Here is a 22,267-nt window from a genome sequence, read left to right on the forward strand (position 1 = left end):
ACTAAAACAAAGCTTATAAATTGGGCTTTTATATCCTAGATTTTGAAAGTGCTACATGCAGAACTTCACTAAAACAATGGTCCCGGCATTTGGGTTTCGTTTTTTTACTCACCCTGTATATATAAAAAGTATTTTTTTTTTGCCGAATTTCAATTAAGGGAATTGATCTGTGCATGGGAGGTGTTAAACACTTTGTTAAGACTGGTTGGAGTCTTAAATGCTGATTAATTACCCGAGGCGAACCCATTCATAAATACCTTTTCAGTCAAAAAAATCTAAACTTGTCTGTCCAAAAGTCAAAACAAGTCAAAAATAAAAAGAAATTCCAACGATGTTGTTCAAAAATGTTACTTGCTCTTTTTCGAGACACCCCTCTAGCTATATGTGACGAAAATGCCCCCAAATCCCACTTTTTACTTAAGTTTCTTCACTCTAAATCTTACCTATATCCTCCTAGAGATCTGGCATTTTCGTCTAGTACATTCCTGTTGTTTTTTTAGGTTTTATTTCCAAGTAGTTTCGAGTATTTTCCTGCCGAAATTCTGTGTGTACACTCACGTGTATGTTTACACATGTCAGCTGTGCTATAAATAGCGTGATGGTAAAATCCAACATGGCTGCCATTTGAGCGGCAGCTAAAACGTTTGTGATTGGATGAAATTTATAAAATTATTTCTAGAAAACTGAGACTTCTGAAAGTAATTTATATTATTAGAAAGTTGGGATAAATATTTATCTAGCTTCTTTAGAGGTAAAGTTGTCTAATTTGAAGCAACTGTGGAAGTTAGGAAAGTTTTGATGACTTTTCTGTCAGATTTCGTAAGTCAGTGACTGACTCATGAATATTCATATCTGTGACATCACTGAATTTTCTTCAATGAACTTAAGGTTTGTTTACATTCATTCACTACTTGTAAAAGTGAGCATTTTTGGGATTCTGTATAATTTATTCACATTTTTAGAGCAGATTTACTGTAAGGAATGTATTGAAGAATAATTTAAGCCTTTTTGTGGAATATTTTGCTGTATAATTTTGGAGAAATTTAGGGGAAACTATCGCTATGTGAATTCAGTATACTGTGAGTTTTACAAATATGGGCGTTGCCTATTTACTAGCGCGTACTTTTGACTTGGCACTGGGCGCGTAGCCAATAGGGTATAAATAGGGCAGATTTTGTTCATTCTGGGTTCTTTGGTTGGTGTTGGTCCAAGGTTAGCTGCGAGCTGTACTGTTGATCTCTAAAGACTGCATTTACACATAGTGCTTTGGCCAGTTTGGGGAGCTGAGATACTTCGAGAGTAAGTCATCTTTTACTACTTGAGTTGGGGGAGCCAACTTGAATTAAATTGGGGAGCTGAGCTGAGCAAAGTTTTGGGGAGTCAACGTTTGGGGAGCTAACTTTTGGGGAGCCAACTTTTGGGGAGCAAAGTTTTGGGGAGCAAAACTTTGGGGAGCCAGAGTCGGAGAGTGGGTATCTAGACAGCTAGTAACTGTGACGTACATCAGTTGTAGCTGATATTTTTAATTATTAAGACACTGACAGGAGTCAGGGGATCTTGAGATATATTTGAAGTCAGGCTGCTGAGTCGGATTTCATCGAGGAGGATTAAGAGAGGCCTGGGGCCTAAGTGTATTATAGAGGATTAAGAAGGGCCTGGGGCCTAATTGTATTTTATCGAGAAGATAATCTAAGCTGGATCCTGAGGAAGCTTGTGTATTTATTTCCGAAGGATAGAGGCTTAAACGGTGCCTATTTGTGAATTTATTGGACAAGTTCAAACGATACTTGGTCCAATTTTTGTGACTCGCCCCCTCCCCTTCCTCCTTGGTGTACTGAGGATTCGTACAACTTAGGTTAATTTATTGCACTGAGTAAAGGAATAATACTGGATTGTAAATACAGAGTGTAAATATACCTGTCCTGATTTTATTAATTATTGTTGCGGATACAACAAGTTTCTTATAACTTGTTATTGTTGTTATTTATATTGTTGCGGACCAGGATTAAACAATCCTTACGAGTTTTGTTCTGAATTTCTGGATTCCTGTCTGTATTTATTTAAGTCCTCCTCCCATTGAGATATTCTTCTTGTAGCTTCGTCATATATTTTGACCAGGATCCATGTCAGCTATCGAGAATTGCTCAACTGGAGAGGCGAAACTCCGGAGGTTTAGGCCTTAACTATTTCGCCTGGTGGCAGCGCTATCTATCTATCACCGTCTATTTCCGTCTATTAAAGATAATTTGTTATTTTTTAGACAGCCGAGGACAGGTGCGCGTCTACTCATCGCAGTAGTTCCTCGGTCTATATATTTTTTCCCCCTTGTTACATTTTCACCACATATATGGAGTGTCCAGCTCACGAGTAAGACGCAAACAACTCCTTTTATGACGATTTGCATGCATGTCACGCGTACTGCTCGATGACGCGCAGATTCTGCTGTGGTGAGTGCGTTGTGAATTTAGGACTATGAAATACTGCTTCACTGGTACTGTTGCGCATGCGTGAGGATTGAGAACGTTCAACCAGTTAAACGGTAAAAGGCACAAGATTTCATAGGAGTCCAAATTTTATTTGACACTTGAAAAGTGTTTAAGACCTGCCAGCCATATCTTTATCATCCGTTTCAGACCGGTCACGTGACGGGCTCTCAAAAGGTATTTATGAATGTTTATATAAAATGAAAGAAGGAAAGGATTAAGAAGTAGTGCGTATGGATCTGGTTCTCATCTGAATTCTTCATTTATAAACATCACATCATGGTGATTAACAAATTTACCCCATCACAGCGTACGAAAGGGCAGTATCTCCATCTTCGTCCTGTTGTTCCAGGGAAGCCTTACCGTCCACCAAAGCGATTACAACATCAAGATGGCCCAAATGAGAAGCTGCATGAAGCGCGGTAATCCCTCGCTCATTCCGATATATCACCTACAGATGAAATGCCTATATAAATAGGGGTCCAAACACTGGATTTTGCAATATTTATTAGTAGCGCGAATAAAAATCAACCATTACGAAATCGTTCCAATTTTCTTTGATTTCATCATTTCTTCCAAAGATTCATGAATTTGAAACTTGGCAATCCACCATGCAAATACCAATGCATTATTTTTTTTTCATAAAATAACTAACAGCGCCTTCAATCAGTCCATTCAGAGTTTGGTCTTTTGGTTCTTACCGCACTGGGGTAGATGCTGAGTATTTCCCGCACTTTACCTATGTCACCATTTGCCGCAGCTTCGAAGAGAAGTGCACCACCTCTCACGTATTTTTCTAAAGAATTATACAATTAAATAATCTTGTCATCCAAAACAATCGATACAATTGTTTTACGAAGGTAGCATCTCTATTCCTTACATTTTCTTTTATACGGTTTGTATAACTTTGTGTGCTGTTCCAGCTCTTCCAATTTAACAATAATACGCTAGTTTTGTAGTATACATACGGGCATTTGTAATCGCTCTTCCCGTAAAAACTTGCCAACAGTGCAAATTGAACATTTGCCTTTGGCATGGGTGTTACAACTGATAATATAGTATACAAATATTGAGTGGCTCAGCGTGGAATGGGAGGAATATTATCGCAAGGTAAAATCTGGACTTTTCCAATTCACGAGGCGAAGCCGAGTGAACTGGAAAAGTCCAGATTTTACCAAGCGATAATATTCCTCCCATTTCACAATTTAAAGCTACTCAATATTTGTTTTATATAACTGACATATAGATCCTTGTCATTTGATATATTTGAACTTTTTTTTTCAATAGAAAACTGAGAAAAAATGTATTTCTCTATTCCAAACCACCCCTTCACGAAAATGACTGAACCCAACGCTGTAGCGCTGGCTCTTTGGAACAATACGCGCTACGCGCAACGCTGAACGCGCACACCAGCATGCATTTGCACACAAATACCGCGTTAGATCACTAACTGTTGAATAGTATACAAATATTGAATGCTTCGAGTGGTGTAGTAAAACTAGCCTCCCGAGGTGATCCATGGACATTCTATTTTCCCGAGGCGAAGCCGAGGGAAAATAGAATGCTCCATTGATCACCGAGGGAGGCTAGTTTTTCTTCACCACGAGATAAAGCATTCAATATATGTTTTATAACACTTCACCCACAGATTCTGCTTGGTTTTAATATTTTAAATTATTTAAATCTGAACACATTTGAAATAAACTTCAATTTCAATACAAAATTGGTGGAAAATGTATTTCTCTCTTCCAAACTACCCCTTCGCGAAATGTTTGAACCCAACTCTGTGGCGCGCTCTCTTTGGAACGCGCAACTCGCAACGCGCACACCAGCATGCATTATTTTGCACACAAATACTGCGCCGTGGAAATAGTACTTTGGTTGCTAATGGTATAGTACTTTGGTTGCTACGGGTATAGTACTTTTGGCCGTGCACAGAAAGATAGCAAAAATAGAAAGTGTCATGTGACTCGCTTTCGGTCAATCAAGACACAGAATCTGCGGGTTAGGTGTTATAATATTTCCCATTCCCCATGGGCGGATAGTACTTTTTGAGCCGCGGCGTGAATGGGAGCAATAATGAATGTCACGTGATATGAGTTCCACCAATCAAATGATTAGGATCTGTATGTCAGTTATATAATAATCAACAGATAACGAATCACCAACCGATGATTTCACAAAGATTGACCAATACTGAATCACAAACCGATAATGTAACAATTGCTTGATAGCTGTAGTACGTTTTACTACACTATCGGTCATTTTTTGTTTCATTATCAGCCCTAGCCGAAAGTGTAACAAAAAAAATGACTATTACTGTTGTAACATTTCTTACACTATCACTTAATTTTAGTTAGATTATTGGTTAGTGATAGAATATCGGTCAATTTGTGTGACATTATTGATTGGTGATACCTTATCGGTTGGTTTCTATATTGTCACTTGCAACACATGTCTTTCGAACTCTACATTAGGGACCATTGAAAGTGGTGCGGGTACGGGATGGGTGTACAAATCAGTCGTTATAGGCGCCAATTACCATTTTGTGTGTTTTCTTCATCCAACCAACATAAACGAATCTCAAAGGGGCATTACGGACTAAAATCCCCCAAAAATCACATTTGGATAATTTAAACGTCTAGTTGAAACTAACCTAATGTCCTATAGTTCCCGATAAAGGACGGACAACACCGGGTGTTTACATCGGATGCGGCGAACATTTTGTGGCATAAGCATACGTATTTCCAGCCGTGTCCATTCAATGTACGGTACACGTTGGTTGTGTGTGTGCCACATAATAAACGCAGCACCAATACACAAATAGTGTTTCTCGCACGCCCGCTGCCGTAACAATAGCCACTGCGTTCCATTAAAACTTCTGGCTTCTGGCCAAGACTGGTTTGCGAGGGGTTGTTTAGGTAGCCTAGGCAGTAGGCCCTATACAAATTTGTATTCACATGCTTGCATGGTCAAGGGTTTAATTTTATTTGATTTCTTTGTACATGTACATGTAGCTCTACTGAGTGGAGTGTTGAACTACCGTACGGTACCCTCCGTACAAACGCTTCACCGATTTGGCATACTTTGGTGACTGACAGGTAGCTAGTCATAGGCCCCTATGTCCCCGCGCCGTCTGACAGTATGGGTTTTTGGCGCGGGACACATATTATTAAGCGCGACTTGTTTTTCTTCAAAAGTGACGTCACACACGCGCGCGATGAATTATGCATTGGTCATGTCAGTGAAATGGTTGTACAACTCGGCAGACACATTTGATTGTGAGCGGTAAGTTCAGACTAGGGCACTAGGCCCTATTTTGTTCTTTTTTCAAAATTACCGGTTGTTTGGAACAATTTAAGGGGTCTAGTTATGGAATGTCATGAATGTGTGGATCTATCCAGGGTTACTGTCTTTCTCATTTGTATTGTTGATGTACCCTAACGTGGCGCGGCCCCCAACGTGGCGCACTTTGATTTTCGCCTGTAGCGCCTACCTAGAGCAAAAGTTTTAACTGAAATTTCACAGAAAGTGAAATTTCATCAAGCTCTAAACACTCCTATTCATAAATCGCGAGTTTATTTACCCGTAACAAAGTTAGAAGAACAATTTATTTTGGCGTGATTTTCCGATTTTATTTTCAAGTGCAAAGTGAACCCTTTGAAAATGCCCCCAAAAAATAAAAAAATAATTTTCTGACAAACATCTGGCTGGGTATATAAGTAGAGATAATAATGATTTATCACAATTTATCAAGTTTACAGAAATTCTTAAATGTTAATTTGGAATTTTCCGAGCTTTATTCAAGTGCGTCACGTTAAGGAACACTCCGCCAATTTGTGCCCAATTTCCGGACGCCACCGTTTTTGAATTTCAGATTGAATTTTAAGAAACCGAAATTGTTCACAGAGGTTATAGTGCAAGCATTAATAAGGTAAAAGTACTAGTATTTCACTGCATGAATTTGAGGTTTGTCAACAAAGAGGTTTGGCAACACTACACGAGGAAATTGGGGTAAGCTTCGAAGTGCGCCACGTTAGGGAACACGACTATATTCTCTTTATCAGGTTTTTTTGGGGCCTTTTGTCCTCGCGAGGGCATGCACAAAATGCATGCTGTCATGATGACCGTGTACCTGTCACCAAAGTATGCCAAATCGGTGGAGCGTTTGTACGGAGGGTACCGTAGTTTAACGCTCCACTCCGTAGAGCTAATTTCTTTGTAATTTCCACATAGATACTGATAAGGATTCCTGAGTGATTAGGCCTGAAAAAAAATCAAAAAAATGATGCAACCTGATGCCACTTTAAACTTTTAGTCCCATAAACCATTGTGTAGGGCCTAGGCCTATGAAAAAATCATAAATGTGACTCAACTGGACTACTTTATTTGATTTTTGGCTCCCCTAGCAACAGGACCATCTGCCGTATGTACATGTATGTGGCACTGTGACTCAATATACGGAGATAGCCTAGTCCAGTATTGGCAGTAACTGAGTCACATTGGACTAATGCCACTTCAGCGGTTGTGTAAGCCTATGGAGAGTCAGGAGAATTTTCGAAGTATTTGCTAACAAAATTGGAAATGTTTCTCAGTCCTCCCAGATTCATGTCTTATCATCATTTTTGCAATGAATGACCTTCATTGAGATATGTGCAGGATTCACAACTTGCACCCAACAGCTCGATTTTTGAGGCAACATTTTGACCCCCGAAACTGTTTCTCGCATGATGCACGATTATCGCGAAAATAACACATCACGCGCAGTTTTTCAGTCAACAGTCTACAACTAAACATATCAAATGTGTTTCAACAAGTCACAGGTCAACTTAAGCACCTGTCACACCTTTGCGTATCCTAATTCCGTATGAGTTCCTTATCAAAAATTTTCAATACGCAGCCGTACGCTCAATTAACGTCGAAATGTTCTGATCACTTTGACTTATGTGCGACGCACATCTAGCGTACAAGTAACGAATTCAGCGCATCCATTGCGTATGAGGTGCGTATGAGTTGCGTATGCAGTGCACAACATTATTTTTCGGGCCGCGAATAGGTCAGTATGCAGTGCGCATGCCGAGCATATTCCGGACGCACCCGACTTATGCCGACCGCATGCCTGACGCACTTCTGAGCGTATTCCCGCCGCATTTCCGCCGCTCGCCGTTCAGCGTGCGTTGCATCTGCGCTGCAAGTACGCTTTGTATACGTCCAATACAGGCGGCTCATATGCTGACGGGGTGCGTCACGAACACATAGCGTACTCGTAACGCACTCGACCGATGCGGGACCGATGCGCTGCGTTTTTATAACTAATGACCTGCGTAACAGCGTACGCAGCGTAGTTTTGTGCATGCCCAAAACTATCCTGCGTACTGGGCCGTACCATGCGTATATCTGCGTACATAAAACCTACACAAAACGATAGAGATGCGTATGAGGTGCGTATTGTGCGTACGACTGCGTATGAAAAAAATGTCAATGCGCAACTCATAAGGAATTAGGATACCCAGAAGTGTGACAGGGCCCTCACATTCAGAAGTAGTGCGCATCTGCTTAAACGGAAATGTCCACACAAGCTTTAATGTGGGAAATGACCACGAAGATAACCCATTTTTTACACTAAATTCCTTGTATCTTCAGAACGGACGGTCTAAATCTGGGGGTTGCAGATTATGAAAATTTATTCTTCTGGCTTTAATCTATCAATGTCTAGCTTGGAAAAGCAAAAAAAACACTGACATTTTTTTTCTTGAAAATGTGGGGTACGAGGCAATTGCCTATGGAGCGGAACAGAAAATGACCGTTTGCAAGGCATGCAAGCTGTGGAGCTGTCTTTTGCGTGTTTGGGCCCCAAACTTTTCACTATAGGATGGTTGTGTGGACTTTTGTGTTTCCTATCTAAATACTCTTTCCAATTTACATCATTTCGGTTTAAACGCGCTTTGTAGACTGATTGGGTGGATTTTTAACTTTAACAATGACCAAAGTTAGAGGGAAAAACCTCGCAAAATGAGCTTTAACAAGCATTACCAATGTTACGAGGCGCATACGTATATTCCGTTACACGTACTATGCTTGACGGTTTCTAATAGGGATGCGAATGGGATACGGACGTCAGGGGAAAAAAGTTACTTTATCAATCATTCGTCTTTAAAGCTATTTAAACTGGCACATTGTGGGCAATAAGCATGTCACATCAAAATATATAAGCATCAACCTCACACTATACAGCAAAATATTAAGTGTATGGTTATCGACTCCAACATGGAAAACTATGGCGATTTTAGTTCAGAATAAACACAGAAGAAAACGTTCACACATTAATGAGGCAATAATCGAACGTACAGTCCCATGCCGGTTGGGCGCCCCCATAAGTTAAATACAAGTGCAGTCTATTTAAGGCCTCTTCGATTCCACTGTGGCCACCACGTGGTTGCACTTTGCTTTTTGTCAATTTTGGTCATTTTTAGTGAAAAGTAGACAATTTCACATTTTGTATTTAACTATTTTTAGCTATAAGGGCGTCATTTGCAATATTTGGGTATGAACTTTTGTTCGTAGTTTAGCCGCAACATGTTTTTCAATTATATTTGCTCTTGCAATTCATCACAAATCTCCACATGAGATGTTGCTGCTGGACATGATAATGATGCTAGTACTGCAGCTCATGATGTCGTTCCCATGTATTAAGCTCATTCGAAAGTAAAACCAAAAATATTTAAAACATGGGGGAGAGCACTCTAGAACAAATAAATCAAACTTCCCCATCGGTGTGGAACTGTTTATTTTTTTCATTAATTTGTTTAAATGTAATGACTTACCAAGCATTGGGAGGTGCTCCATAAAGAACTGCCCGTTACTTGCTTTCTCGGTGTATTGTAGGTCCATCTTACCAAAGAAACCGCGCCGATATATGTTGCAGTTCTCTGCAGACCACTGAACCCGGACAAATGAGCGATAGGTTGTTTTGGAACTACTCACACTGCTCACTACACCAACAGTGCCTGCTTTTCCTGTATTACCAAATCAACCGCAATGAGAAAAAGTCTATTCGTGGATATTCTCTGGCTTAGGCCTATTTATTTCAGGAGATATTGAATAAGACGAAGAACCGACATATGGGTCATTCCATGTCAGACCAACGCACTTTTTTACCTCATGTCTTCCGATTTTGATAAAAATTGCTGTGCTTATAGGTCCTGATGAGCAATGAATGCACACTAATTTTTAGCCCGATCTGACCTACCATGTGGTCAGGGCAGAAACCACAAATAACGGACATGTTTAGAGTAAAATACCACCCTTTTGGTGGAAATATGTCAAAACCATGTCAATTTTCATCGAATAAATGCGAATTTGGTATCAAAATCATAAGAATTGTATGCTCAAATCAACTCTTTTGTAAAAAATAAATTTTGTGAAAAGGAGGTCACGTGACCTTTAATATGTTATCGTGACCTTTGACCCAATTTATGTACTAATGTATCATTCCGAAAATCAACAAAATGGAAATGACTTGATAGAGCATGTCTTCCTCTATCTGAATCTACCAAAAATCAATTGGGGTCTTCAAAATTTACAACTTAATGACTATTTTTGTACAGTTGGTAGGTTACAAACGAGTAAATTTATAGAATTTACATTAGAAATCCACTCACACAACCTACTTTTCTGTTTCTAAAGCTACTTAAATTAAACTTGGTTTGGGAATTTCTCATGTTTAGGGCTGATGAGGTCTAACCAGACTCATAATGTAAATTATCAGCAGTGGCGCACCCAGGATTTTTGGGGGGGGGGGGGGCTCACAGATCTTTGTTTTCAAATTTCTTTAGAAAAATGCATTTGTGAAAAAAAAACCCAAAATCAAACAAACAAATTGACAACCTTGGAGGAACCCCCCCCCCCATGCCACTGATAATTAGTTATCCCACGAGTGCGCTTTGAATTGAGGCCTCCCCCCCCCCCCACCCCGGCCGGGGGTGCCACTGATAATTAGTTATCCCACGAGCGCGCTTGGAATATGAAACAATGCAGTGATGAATGAGTATAGGTAACTTTGATTGCGATATTGAGTATCTTCAATCAACCTTGAATCCTACCCCCTGATTAGTCCATCTATAGCAACAACAGTGTTATTTTAAATACTATTGCACAGCTATATTGCACCTCAGATATCGAATGTACATGTACATTTTTATTTGCATTTTTATTTGCATCTTTTTATTTGCTGCTGAACGGTCCGCTACACTATGCACCTACATCCCTCACATCACAACGTACAATGTACGCATTCGACGTCAAGTTTGCTTGAAGATAAATTCGTTAAGGCTAGTGGAACACAGAAAAATGTAGTGCGTCAGGTGGCATATGGGTCACAGCAGCATTGCATTGTTTCATATTCCAATATTCCAAGCGCGCTCGTGGGATAACTAAATATCAGTGGCACGGGGGGGGGGGGGCTCGGGGGGGGGCTCGGGGGGGGGGGGCTCGGGGGGGGTGCTCAAGGGTTTTGAACCCACCTCCTTAAAGGTTGTCAATTTGTTTGTTTGATTTTTGGGTAATTTTTTTTCACAATTGCAATCTTCTACAGAAATTTAAAAAAACAAAAAGCTATGAGCCCCCCCCCCCCCACCAAAAAAAGCCAAATCCTGGGTGCGCCACTGCTGATAATTTATATTATGAGTCTGGTTAGACCTCATCAGCCCTAAACATGAGAAATTCCCAAACCAAGACTAATTTAAGTAGCTTTAGAAACAGAATAGTAAGTTGTGTGGGTGGATTTCTAATGTAAATTGTATAAATTTACTCATTTGTAACCCACCAACTGTACACAAATAGTCATAAAGTTGTAAAAGTTGAAGACCCCAATTGATTGTTAGTAGATTCTGATAGAGGAAGACATGCTCTATCAATTCATTTTCATTTTGTTGATTTTCGGAATGATACATTAGTACATAAATTGGGTCAAAGGTCACGATAACATATTAAAGGTCACGTGACCTCCTTTTCCCAAAATTTAATTTTGACAAAAGAGTTGATTTGAGCATGCAATTCTTATTATTTTAATACCTAATTCGCATATATTCGATGAAAATTGACATGGTTTTGGCATATTTCTACGAAAAGGGTTGTATTGTACTCTAAAAATGTCCGTTTTTTGTGGTTTCTGCACTGACCACATGGTAGGTCGGATCGGGCTAAAAATTGGTGTGCATTCATTGCTCATCAAGACCTACAAGCACAGCAAGTTTTATTAAAATCGAAAGACATGAGGTAAAAAAGTGCGTTGGTCTGACATGGAATGACCCATATATTCAAAACGTAAAAAAAATAGTTTGTTTCCATTGAATTCTCTTAAACTTTGCTCTGGCGTTGGATTGAATCAAAATGGTCAGGAACCAAATCGTATAAAAGAGTTCGGGAATTATTCGGGATATTGATATTAAGATTAAGGCCTCGTTTACTTACCGTCCTGAATATCCGACGCCCAATCAGGCCCTCGCACAACTCGAGCTCCTGGAAAAATTCCAAACGCCATGCATTGTACCGCCCCATATCGACGAGGTACCCTGACACTGGAGACAAATAATCATCTAATAGATCATTATGCAGTGATTATTCAGCACCTTTTTTGAAGTCACCTGCAATTTTTTTTTATCGTGGAATCTGTGTACAACGTACCCCAAAACGTGGACAAAGACAGAGTTCATTCCGTTACAAAATGGTCGAAAAACGAGTTGCGAATGACAAGTTGATACCTGCCTAAAAGTGATTTTAATTGCGCTTCACTTTTGATGCCGTTGACATTTTATTTGACGGGGTTAACAGTCATCATAAGACCGTACGGTATAAAATATTGTAGCCTCTGTTAAAGACACTAATGCAATTTTTAGTGCAGGTTGCAATGTCGCAAAATTATCTGATTTCGGGGAGCTGGATCCCAATGTGATAGATACCAAACTTCTTCTTTTTTAAGATTGAAGGGGCATTGTCCTGAAAATATAAATATTAATAAAAATTCGGTGTGCAATGTTCTATGAAACTTTATAAAATATATAAAATCAAAAGTATGCACATACTGCCTTATATAAAGTACTAGCATAAGAAAAACATCTTTTTATATACCAAAGCATATCGCACGTTTGAGATTTAATGGGCATTATGGCTTAATATACTGAATAACATTGCAAGCGATTTTATTTAAATGCCTCTTTTTGTAAAATTTCTTCATACAAGACTACATTTGCTGAACATGTATGCTGTATAATCAATGAGTTTATACAACCATGGGGAAAATTGGATCGGTCGTATAAAGAAAACATCATGGACTACATCAGAGCAGACAATTTGAAAGTGTTGGTCCTACCCAGCCACACCAGGTTCATCTATCCTCAGAAACGGATGTTCCAGATCGTGTTTACACTCGTTGTAACAGTTGTGGCATAAATCGCAGTCATCACATCGCAGACACTTCCAACGAATTCCTTCCAAACCACTCTTGTCACAGCCATCGCAGATCACGTGTGAGTGTTTTACTCCTGTTCAATTAAGAGAAGGCTTTGGTTCTTTTTTCGCGGAGTTGTGGATAAACTTTTCCACCATATGTTAACGAGGCTTGTAAATCAATTTCAGTGTTGTGTTATGTAAGCTGTGTAAAATCCTACATGTTGTGAAATGCTGCAGTTGGGTTTAGAGTCATTTGCCTGGCTGTCAGTCATTATGACAAGACCTCAGTTTAATGTTGTAACGGAACATAGCGCCCATTTGCTTTGTTACAATTAGAGGTGTAGTAAATACGCAGCAACATGATCATTTTCAAACGTTGAATTGAAAGTATATCGAGACCACAATGACGAATATTTCTGGATCACGTGTTATTTGATAGACAAACTCACATTCTTTCAATTAGTAACAGACTTTTTTTGTTTGTCATCTTACAATAATTGCCCAGTTAAAGTCAACATGTTTTCGGTAAAAGTCAATGGCAAGGTGTGAAAAAAACCGCACGTTTTGCGCTACTTTGCGCAAGAAAACCTGCTATATCTTCCGAAGCATTTGTTGTTGTCATTTGGATCAAGCGGCATGTTGGAGTCTAATACTTTCTCATTACATTCATGTAAAACGTATGGTGATTGGTGAATTGTAAACCATTGCCTTAGTCAGTGGCGTAGCCAGGAATTTTTCACTGGGGGGGGGGGGGGGGGGGGGGGGGCTGGGGGGGGGCGCTGGGGGGGGGGCTGGAACATTTCATGGGGGGGGGGGCGTCATGTAGATCAATGATAATTTTTTTTATCATGGGGGAGGGGGCTGTCACCCCCTCCCCCCCCCCCGTGGCTACGCCACTGCAGGCCATACAGTTGAAGTTTATGTAAACTTGTATGAAAAGTCAAAGAAAAGTAACTCCCATGATCTATTTGACACCAAGTTTGTGTTAACTTGCCGGTAACGCCCTACAAAAATTATCCAGACAAATATGTTTATTTTGTAACATTTTTTGTTCGTTTGTCGGTCTTCTATGCTGTTATGTTTACTTTTAGGTACCTTCAATGGTACTATGTTTAATTAACCTGTTCATTTGTTTAATTAAACTAATAGCGCACATATAGTTGCCAAATATGGCACTAACAAGTTTGAGGTCGGCAATTTCGTCTTTAAAAATCTGGGTACGTCGGGTTACCATACACACAATTGTCCTGGAGACAACAATACCAAAGTACAGAAAGTCGTACGCAAGAGCTCCCCAGCAAGTATCGCTGACGCCATTATGATTCCAAAACTTCTCACTGTGTCAAACACTGAAATAACTAAACAGCGTCGTTGTATTGTGAACACATAAAGCATTCAAGTCGCGTTCTTGCACACTTTCTGCAAGTCGACATAGATATATCCTTGAACCACTGCCCCTGCTTTGCATAACAAGGGCACATCAATGAACGATTCGACTTTTATTCACAGAAATTTCTATGTACAGTAACCAGACTCTATTCAGTAAAGTCCCCATCAAAACGAAAGTAAAATATCCACGTGCATAACGCACGGCTACACCATCGTACAGTGTGGCAGGGACACCAACAAGTAACAAAACAACTAATTTTTTTTTATTAAATTGATAAATATTCTGATTGAATTTCGTTAAAAGATACTTATTGGTGAGGTATCACATATTCTAGCAAATTGATAAAAATGTACAATATTACAATCTGCAATTTTGAGGGAAATGGGCAAAATACTGCATAAATAATTTCACTTGATCATATTCATAATACACAAACCGACAATTTTCATTTTCAGACCCACAACGAGAAATATTGTTAACACTGGGCTTATTGTGAGGAGATGTGCTGGGAATCCATGAAGATGTTATTTTCAACATTATTTTCGGAGAACATCAATGAGGCAATCGAACAGTTCTCGTATCTTGTAATCCATGTGTCTATCAGTTCTAAGTTTCAAGTGGTGACACGTTAAAGGCTGTGCGACGGAGCTGCCTTGCAATTCATTCCTGAAATTATTGTTGCATTCCTATTAGTTCATTAACTTTATATTATAATCAACATTATTATCTATGATAACGAATTTGGCGGGAAACAAAGCTTTCACACAGTGACTTTACTGGTTTATTTAACTTTGTGGGGATTCCTCCAACGTGAGGCTTTTCCTTGGTTTCAACACCGGTGTCGGAGTCTCACAACACTAACTGGGGAAACCAAGTAAGCCAAATATTCTAGCTGAGCCGAGTGGGCACGGTACGAGCTATCGCTTCGCAGAGACGGCTGGACTGAAGCGGGAGCGGACCGCTACAGTGACGGGGAAGCAACAGCTGGACGGGGCCAGCGAGTGTACTGGATCACTCTAAAGTTCGAGCCATGGTGTGCATGGTCAACCGGGGCCAGTGGCGTAGCCAGGAATTTTTCAGAGGAGGGGGGGGGAGGCGCTGGGGGGCTGGAACATTTCATGGGGGGCGTCATGTAGATCAATTATAATTTTTTTAGAAACTCAAAATCTCAGTGGGGGGGGGCGACTGGGGGGGGGGGCGACAAGGTTTCATGGGGGGACTGTCGCCCCCCAGGCCCCCCCCCCCCCCCACGGCCCCCGTGGCTACGCCACTGGCCTTAGTCAATAGTAGTGTATTTCCAGCAGTAGACACCACGGTTTTATAATGCGAAATTCCGGTCCGTTGCTGTGTATGGGTGCGCTCGCGCGTAATATGTATTTATCATTTCAACACCATTCTACACAATAAACAATCAAATCATCCTGAATTTGGTATTTGTGCTTGCAGACCTTTAGCGCGGTGTATGACACGAGAGGGTCTTTGGTTGTATCATGGTCCCCAACTAGCCATGAGATGAACCCATGACATGGCAGATAAAGAGTTTGTGACTGTAGGTGCACGGTGATGTTGCAGAGTTCCAATATGGATCAGGTATAATGCTACCGTGTAAGGATCTGCGGGTAGGGATGATATTCCGTGCAACTCTGCCCATTGTCGCCATCTCGTGAAGGATGATCTGTACTGCGAGACTGTTGATGGGGCTTGTGACTCGAGTAGCATGGAAGGCAGTTGACTGGCGAGACTATATCCAGCTCTTGACTTTTGGCTGATGGAGGAATCCGCTGCCTCCAATTATCGCTGTTGAAGATGAGCTTCCAGAAAGGAAAATAACAATGATTGTTACTTTAACGAGATTAAAATCATGCGTGAACTTATTAAACACTTTCTTTATTATGTTCATTTAATAAAAGCGCATTTCCCACTGCTTATTGCTACAACTGTACTCTGAATACAAATAAAAGCTTATTTGCCAAATCTGAATCAACATCCGCTGGGGAGATCAATTGTAACTTTTACAATACCAAACATCCGCTGAGGATATCACCATATTTTGGTGTAAGTCTGCTGAGACTGTCTTGTTGGCGTTCTGAACGCATCTCGTTTTATACTTCTGTCAGAAACGACTCTGACCCTAACTTTATTGCCACGTAAACCACTAAACTCTTGTATGGTGATACTCGTGGCTTTCATATTAAACCAATGTGGTTATCTTGGCCAAGATTAGGCCAAGTAATAAACTAGGCTGACCATGCATGTTTCCATAGAAGGGTTAACTTGAGGCCAATTTCACTGTCTTCGATTCTCTCCGAGTCGAGCTTCGAGTCATCTCGCTATCTGACCGATGCCCAAATATTCTATTGAATCCCTTTTGTACTGCCAGTGCGTCCAGCGTCGGTGGAACAGTTTTGAAACTGAAGGAACTTTACTCCAAACAAGACTAGTGAACTTTGTTGAGAAACAGATGTAAATACATCAGTGAAACGGGATTCTAAATACCTTTGGACTTACGAATCTCAAGTTAAGCCTACTAGAACTAAATCTTCAATGGTTTTGAAGGAACTGGCAAGCTCAATCATCGTCTAAAAGACATCTTGTATTTCTACACTTCTCCGTCTTCGCACTAGACAAAAACACTAATCCAAATACTTGCTAATCCAAATACATTCTCCGCCTAAGTTGAGCATGTGCTCTCTGACTTTCTGAAAGCAATTGTTATAAGATGGAATAAGATGGCAAAATCTCTAAACCATCGTTAAGCAAGTCATCTATACATGACATGTATGCATAATTCTGCATTTCTCACCTTCTGAACCAACTTCCTCACCACTTCAACCCCGTTTTGTGCATTTTTAGAACCAACCACTTTTGGTTTGAGCACTGTGCTCTCTAGTCTATGGCTTTCTGAAGGAAACTGGAGTGTTCCAAGCCGTCCTCTAAGACAACTATCCTTGTTCTTGCAATTGCCCCCTTTTCCAGCGGTCGTACTATTTTGGTACACTCAATTTAAAGACACATATGATGGTAGGAATTGGAACAATTGGAAAAACCAATTTCTGTGAAACCCAGGAAAACCTGATTGGTCAAACGCTCACAAGGTGATATTAAGATTTTCAGATCAAACTTCAACGTGAATCAATGCATTGTCAAGGAACAAAGAAATATGGGCGTATCATCAAATTTGACTGATAGCGATGCCAGGGCTATCTACTCCCTTTTCGGACGACATTCAAATGTTAATTGTCACTGAATTGAAACTTACAAAGGATTAATGATAAACGGCTTTATTATGGGTTTCCAACAACTTATATGGCAGAACATCGATTCAATCTAGGGCCTATATTTCGTCTCAAACAAGTAGAGTGCGGGTTTTCAGAAATTGACCATTTTCTGGGACTGGTTACATCTTATAACAAAAGAACTAGTGTAAAAGTCCCCACAATTCACGGTGGGGAAGCAAATCTCCAGAACCCTCTTCGTTCGGAACCAGAATTCTCTCCGTTCTCAAAAAAATCTTCTGTGAATTTCAACATCTGCAACTACATTTTTGCAAATTAAAAAGACTGTAATTTAACTTAGCTTCGTAAACTGGCTTTCTGCTTTCTGCTTTCCGATCTTCGGTCCCTCTGCTATTGACGACTGTCTTGTCTTGATTGATTTGATACCGATGTAGGGGCGAGCTCTGTTGTCAATAGCCTTTAATGTAATGTAGCTTCTTAAAATGAGATGTCGAATTGACTTTAGGAGAGCAAAACTGCCGTCTCTCCCATTTGCTGATATAACGCAATGGAAGTACAGCGCCACAAAAATTGTGTGTTGTCGTTGCTGCTCGCAAGCGTGAAGTGATCTACCTTCAATCCAACCACGCACACATTCCTGTGCCACTCCCTATTCAAATTACCCGCCCTTAACCACTCTACCGTGTCTCATTTACATATCAATGATAAAGCAGATTTATTCTAATTCGTCCCGGTACTCAACCGAATAAATCAATATATACAGTGCTCCCATACACACACATAATGTAGGTATATGTACCGTGCATGTACAGAGCGCGCGTGTGCAGCGCGTGTAGCATTATTTGAGCGAGTGCTATGCGCTATGTTCCGATATAGGGCAAATGATTCCCATCCCAAAACACATCAGCCTTTTTTTCACAACATGCAGGACTTTACATAGTTTAAATAACAGAGCACTGAAATTGATTAAGGCAACAAACTTGGTCGCAGCGTCCGAAAATGTTGTTGTGATCAATCGACCATTTTGCAGTGATGCGTGACAGAAATTAAATGAAACTAATAGGGGTTAAGGCCAAGGATAAGGAGTATCTCGGGAATTGAAACAAATTCACAAATAGTCACTCAGACACTTTATTTGGGACATACTGTATATCTTATCTTTGCATGAGAATCCTTTTTCTTTCTGCTTTTTCGTTACCTTGTTGGGCGTTGTCGTATATCTGCAAGTCAACTTTGCCGCTTTCTCCCCCAGCGCGGTATTCGCCAAGAACACCGGAGTCCCAGCGTACCCAAACAGTAGAATCTGTGAAAATAGCATACGATATCTTTTCATAAAGCAGGCATCTCTTAATAATATTGTCTGCGAAAGAAAATACAAACTGCAAACACAACATTGAACACCAATATGCGGCGATATTGAAAAATGTATTCCAGTTACTTCTCTGTACCTCATTTTGATTTGAGAATCAATAATATTCCCTTCTACAGTCTACTACGGATTGCCTAGTAGGCCTAGTACGAAGTATACAGTGAACCAACTACTCGTTGCTACGCAACGAAGTAGAGGATAAATAAACGGTTGAAAGTGTGTGAACAATATGAGAAAGATCCCTACATTTGTAAATATGTTATAGGAGCTACATGCCTCTGCAAAATTTCATGTTAAAACACAATAAGCACGAAAGGATGAGATAGATTCAGGTTTCGATCATTAGTTACTCACTACTCTCTACTTCCCGTGCTGGGACCACCGTCCCGACGCATCCACATCCCCCGTCCTGATCATCCCACTCCCAATCTGGACCTCGTACAACCCGCATCCCAATACATGACCAGTCTTCTGTCGCCCTTCCTTCTGGAAAATCAGCAATGATTTTGTAAAAAAAAAAAAAGTTAATGATAGAAAACAGTATTATTTGAAAATTAATCTATATCGGCTCACCTAATTGAATAAGTAAATAACATGCTTTGAAAAGATTTTCGGTAAAACAACGAATAAATAGTATACCATCGAGGTCAAGTCCTCCGCCTTCCATGGCTGTTTTTCCTTGATCCAGGTCCTCCTTGGCACCAATCTGTTCCGCAAGTGTCTCCTTACGATCGCATTCACGATCTATGTCTTCCTGTCCTATCTCCCTTTCGTTTACTTGAACACCATAATCAAGTCCTGCTTCTGTGTTTAGTGTCTTTTGTTTCTCCCTGTCATCGCTTTCAAGACCAATGTCTTTCTTCATTGACTCCTTTTCAATATCTTGACCATTGCCTGAAACATTAATCGCAGGTCCTTGGTCTTCGGGGGAGGCTTTTCCTTGATCTGCATAACCTTCCTCTCCATTTATCTGTTTTCCCTGACCATCATGTGTATTTTCTTTGTTATCTTCTTCTGTCTTCTTTGTGCTTTCAGCTCCTGTTGCTCCTTTTTCTATGACCCCATTATCGCTTTCATTTCCTATGTCGCCCCTTGTTCTCTTCACTTCTTTTTCTGGAACATCACCTTCGCGTCCTTGGAATTCCATTTTTATTTTTTCTGTATCTCCACCAGTGGCTTCAGCTGCCTGCTTTTTGAGTTTACCATCGCTTTCAGAGCTTATTTTTCCAGTTTCATGTTTCATATTTCCGTGAGTCGTTTGCTGTGTTTCATCTAGACTGGCGTCTCCATGTCCACTGTCTTCTTTTTCTCTCCTTTCTTCAGTTTCTTGACCACCACTTTCAGGTACTTTGTCCATCTGCCTCGTTTCGTCATGCTTGTCTGCACCATCACCTCCACTTTGTCCGTAATCTTCATTTCAAAGAAACAGTTGATATGAATTTACATATACTTGAATCAAAGCTGATTACAAAGAATCATTTATACATGCTGCAGTTTATATAATGATATACATTTTGCGGTGTATATCTATAAAGGTTAAATAAAAACTTACGCCTACCTTGAATATTTTGTTTTTTTGCATCATCGAAGAACTGGCACCCCTCTTTGTATACATCTTCCGAGATTTTTACCTCAGAAATAGGTAGTTCGCTCTTGATTCGCGTCTGGAATAGACCCTTTTTGCAAGCTTCCCAAAACCTATCGAGGTCCTCACGACTTTCGACTCGCACAGTCAGCTGAACACATCCCTTTTGTAAGCCAATTGCCTCCAAATTGAATTCGTCTAAGACAGTCTTCAGAGTCGTGACTTGAGGCTCTGCCTTCAACAAGTCCAAAAGACGGTGAGTTCGACCTTCGTCCTTCTGCCCTTCCTTCATGCCAATCAACTTTACTGAAAATTCTGTTTTGGAATACACAATTTTGAATGGAATTAGGGAAGCGCATGAGCAATATTGCGCAACCCTCGATGCGCTTTTCCAGTGAAATGTGTGAATATCGGAAAGACCTAAAGGGTGAAATAGTGAATACAATGACGCTGACAGTAATACAGGATTGTTGGACATGGTACATACCATAACCGTAGTTAATACTGCAATCCTTCATATCTCCCCCAACAATTTGGCAGTTGGTCACGTTGAAGTTCATGACGATGTGTGGCGATTTAATTTGCGACTCTTGTTCTCCAACTAGTGTTCCACTGGGCTCTGTTTTCACTATCTGTAGATCAGCATTCTGAAACCAAACTCATCAATGAGACTTTTTCGAAAAAAAATTAGAAACGGAAGTGCCCTTGCTATGAAATTATGTAAGCATTATAACAATTGAAGAATATTCGAGTGTTTTGCCTTTCATGACAGACGTTGAAAACAGTGGTACCCGCTGCCATACAACATTCAGCCGACCCCGCAAAACGGTGATCGAATGGTTATGGGAGCATGCAAAATTAGACAAACAGTAGCTTGAGGTGTACCTCGAGATTTCACAAGGTTTCACAGGGTTTGGTGGGGTACCTCAGGGTTCAACCTCAAGCTACCCCTTGTTTTATTTTGCATTCTTCACTTAAGACGCCTGCACAGAGGAATACGAGGTTTGTGTTTGAGTTACAACCTAGCTACATTTAATATTTTTTCCCCCGCTCGCAACGTTGAGTATTCAGTGCTTAAAATTACGGCAATGAAAGATTAAAAAAATAAAATAGAACCTACCGCTATCGTTGTTTGCTCTTCATTGTTTGAAGTCGTTTGTGGATCTGAAGTTGGTTTTTCTTGCTCATCAATATCTTTGTCATGTAGCTGGAATCCAGTCACTTTCTCCAATTCTGAGTTAAATTAACAAAAGGAACAGGTGTTTTTGAAACCTTTGAAACACAAAAACAACAAAATGTATCAGTAATAAGTATTTTCTCTACCAGGTCTCGTAAGACCTTGCCAGGCTACTTGCTAAGCCTGCCTATCCATTTATGTCAACTCGACTCAAAAGGAGTGTTTATGGGTTAGGACGAAATACTCACCCTGTACCAGATCGTAGCGTTGAATCGCTTGCAATTTTTCCGCGAGCAGTTTTACATGTTCCTTCCCGGAGTTTTCCTCGCCCCATCTGTGAAGCATCCCTATGATTTGTCCTTGTTCATCGTTATCGTCTTTTGCTTTGAGCGCTAACTCGGCATCCAAACCTCTCCAGCTTATTCCATTCGTGCTGGCGAATAAATTCAGAACTTCGGAAGGCAACTCTGGCACACTCCCTGCAGAAGGTGAATTGTAACCATATGTAAAAGAATAATAAGAGATTTAGTAAGAACAAGAACTACTTTATTCGTCAGGCACTCTTGTGGTTGTTATAT

General features: G+C 40.3%; 1 protein-coding gene across 1 annotated transcript in view; it reads right to left on the reverse strand.

The window, feature by feature from the left end:
- LOC119731981 overlaps positions 1-22,034 on the reverse strand; it is a 30,535-nt gene extending 8,501 nt beyond the window's left edge. Inside the window, exons 1-12 of the mRNA XM_038205323.1 lie at positions 21,938-22,034; positions 21,633-21,745; positions 21,000-21,144; positions 20,486-20,827; positions 19,567-20,337; positions 19,282-19,413; positions 18,757-18,861; positions 12,853-13,024; positions 11,955-12,061; positions 9,308-9,499; positions 3,185-3,279; positions 2,783-2,934 (exon numbers count right to left, since the gene is read on the reverse strand). Of these exons, the coding sequence (XP_038061251.1) occupies positions 2,783-2,934; positions 3,185-3,279; positions 9,308-9,499; positions 11,955-12,061; positions 12,853-13,024; positions 18,757-18,861; positions 19,282-19,413; positions 19,567-20,337; positions 20,486-20,827; positions 21,000-21,144; positions 21,633-21,745; positions 21,938-22,034 (2,423 nt within the window). The remainder of the gene's footprint in view (positions 1-2,782; positions 2,935-3,184; positions 3,280-9,307; positions 9,500-11,954; positions 12,062-12,852; positions 13,025-18,756; positions 18,862-19,281; positions 19,414-19,566; positions 20,338-20,485; positions 20,828-20,999; positions 21,145-21,632; positions 21,746-21,937) is intronic.
- Between the last annotated feature and the right edge of the window lie 233 nt (positions 22,035-22,267).

Source organism: Patiria miniata, unplaced genomic scaffold (genome assembly GCF_015706575.1).
Source record: "Patiria miniata isolate m_02_andy unplaced genomic scaffold, ASM1570657v1 HiC_scaffold_24, whole genome shotgun sequence".
Classification (NCBI taxonomy): Eukaryota; Metazoa; Echinodermata; class Asteroidea; order Valvatida; family Asterinidae; genus Patiria; species Patiria miniata.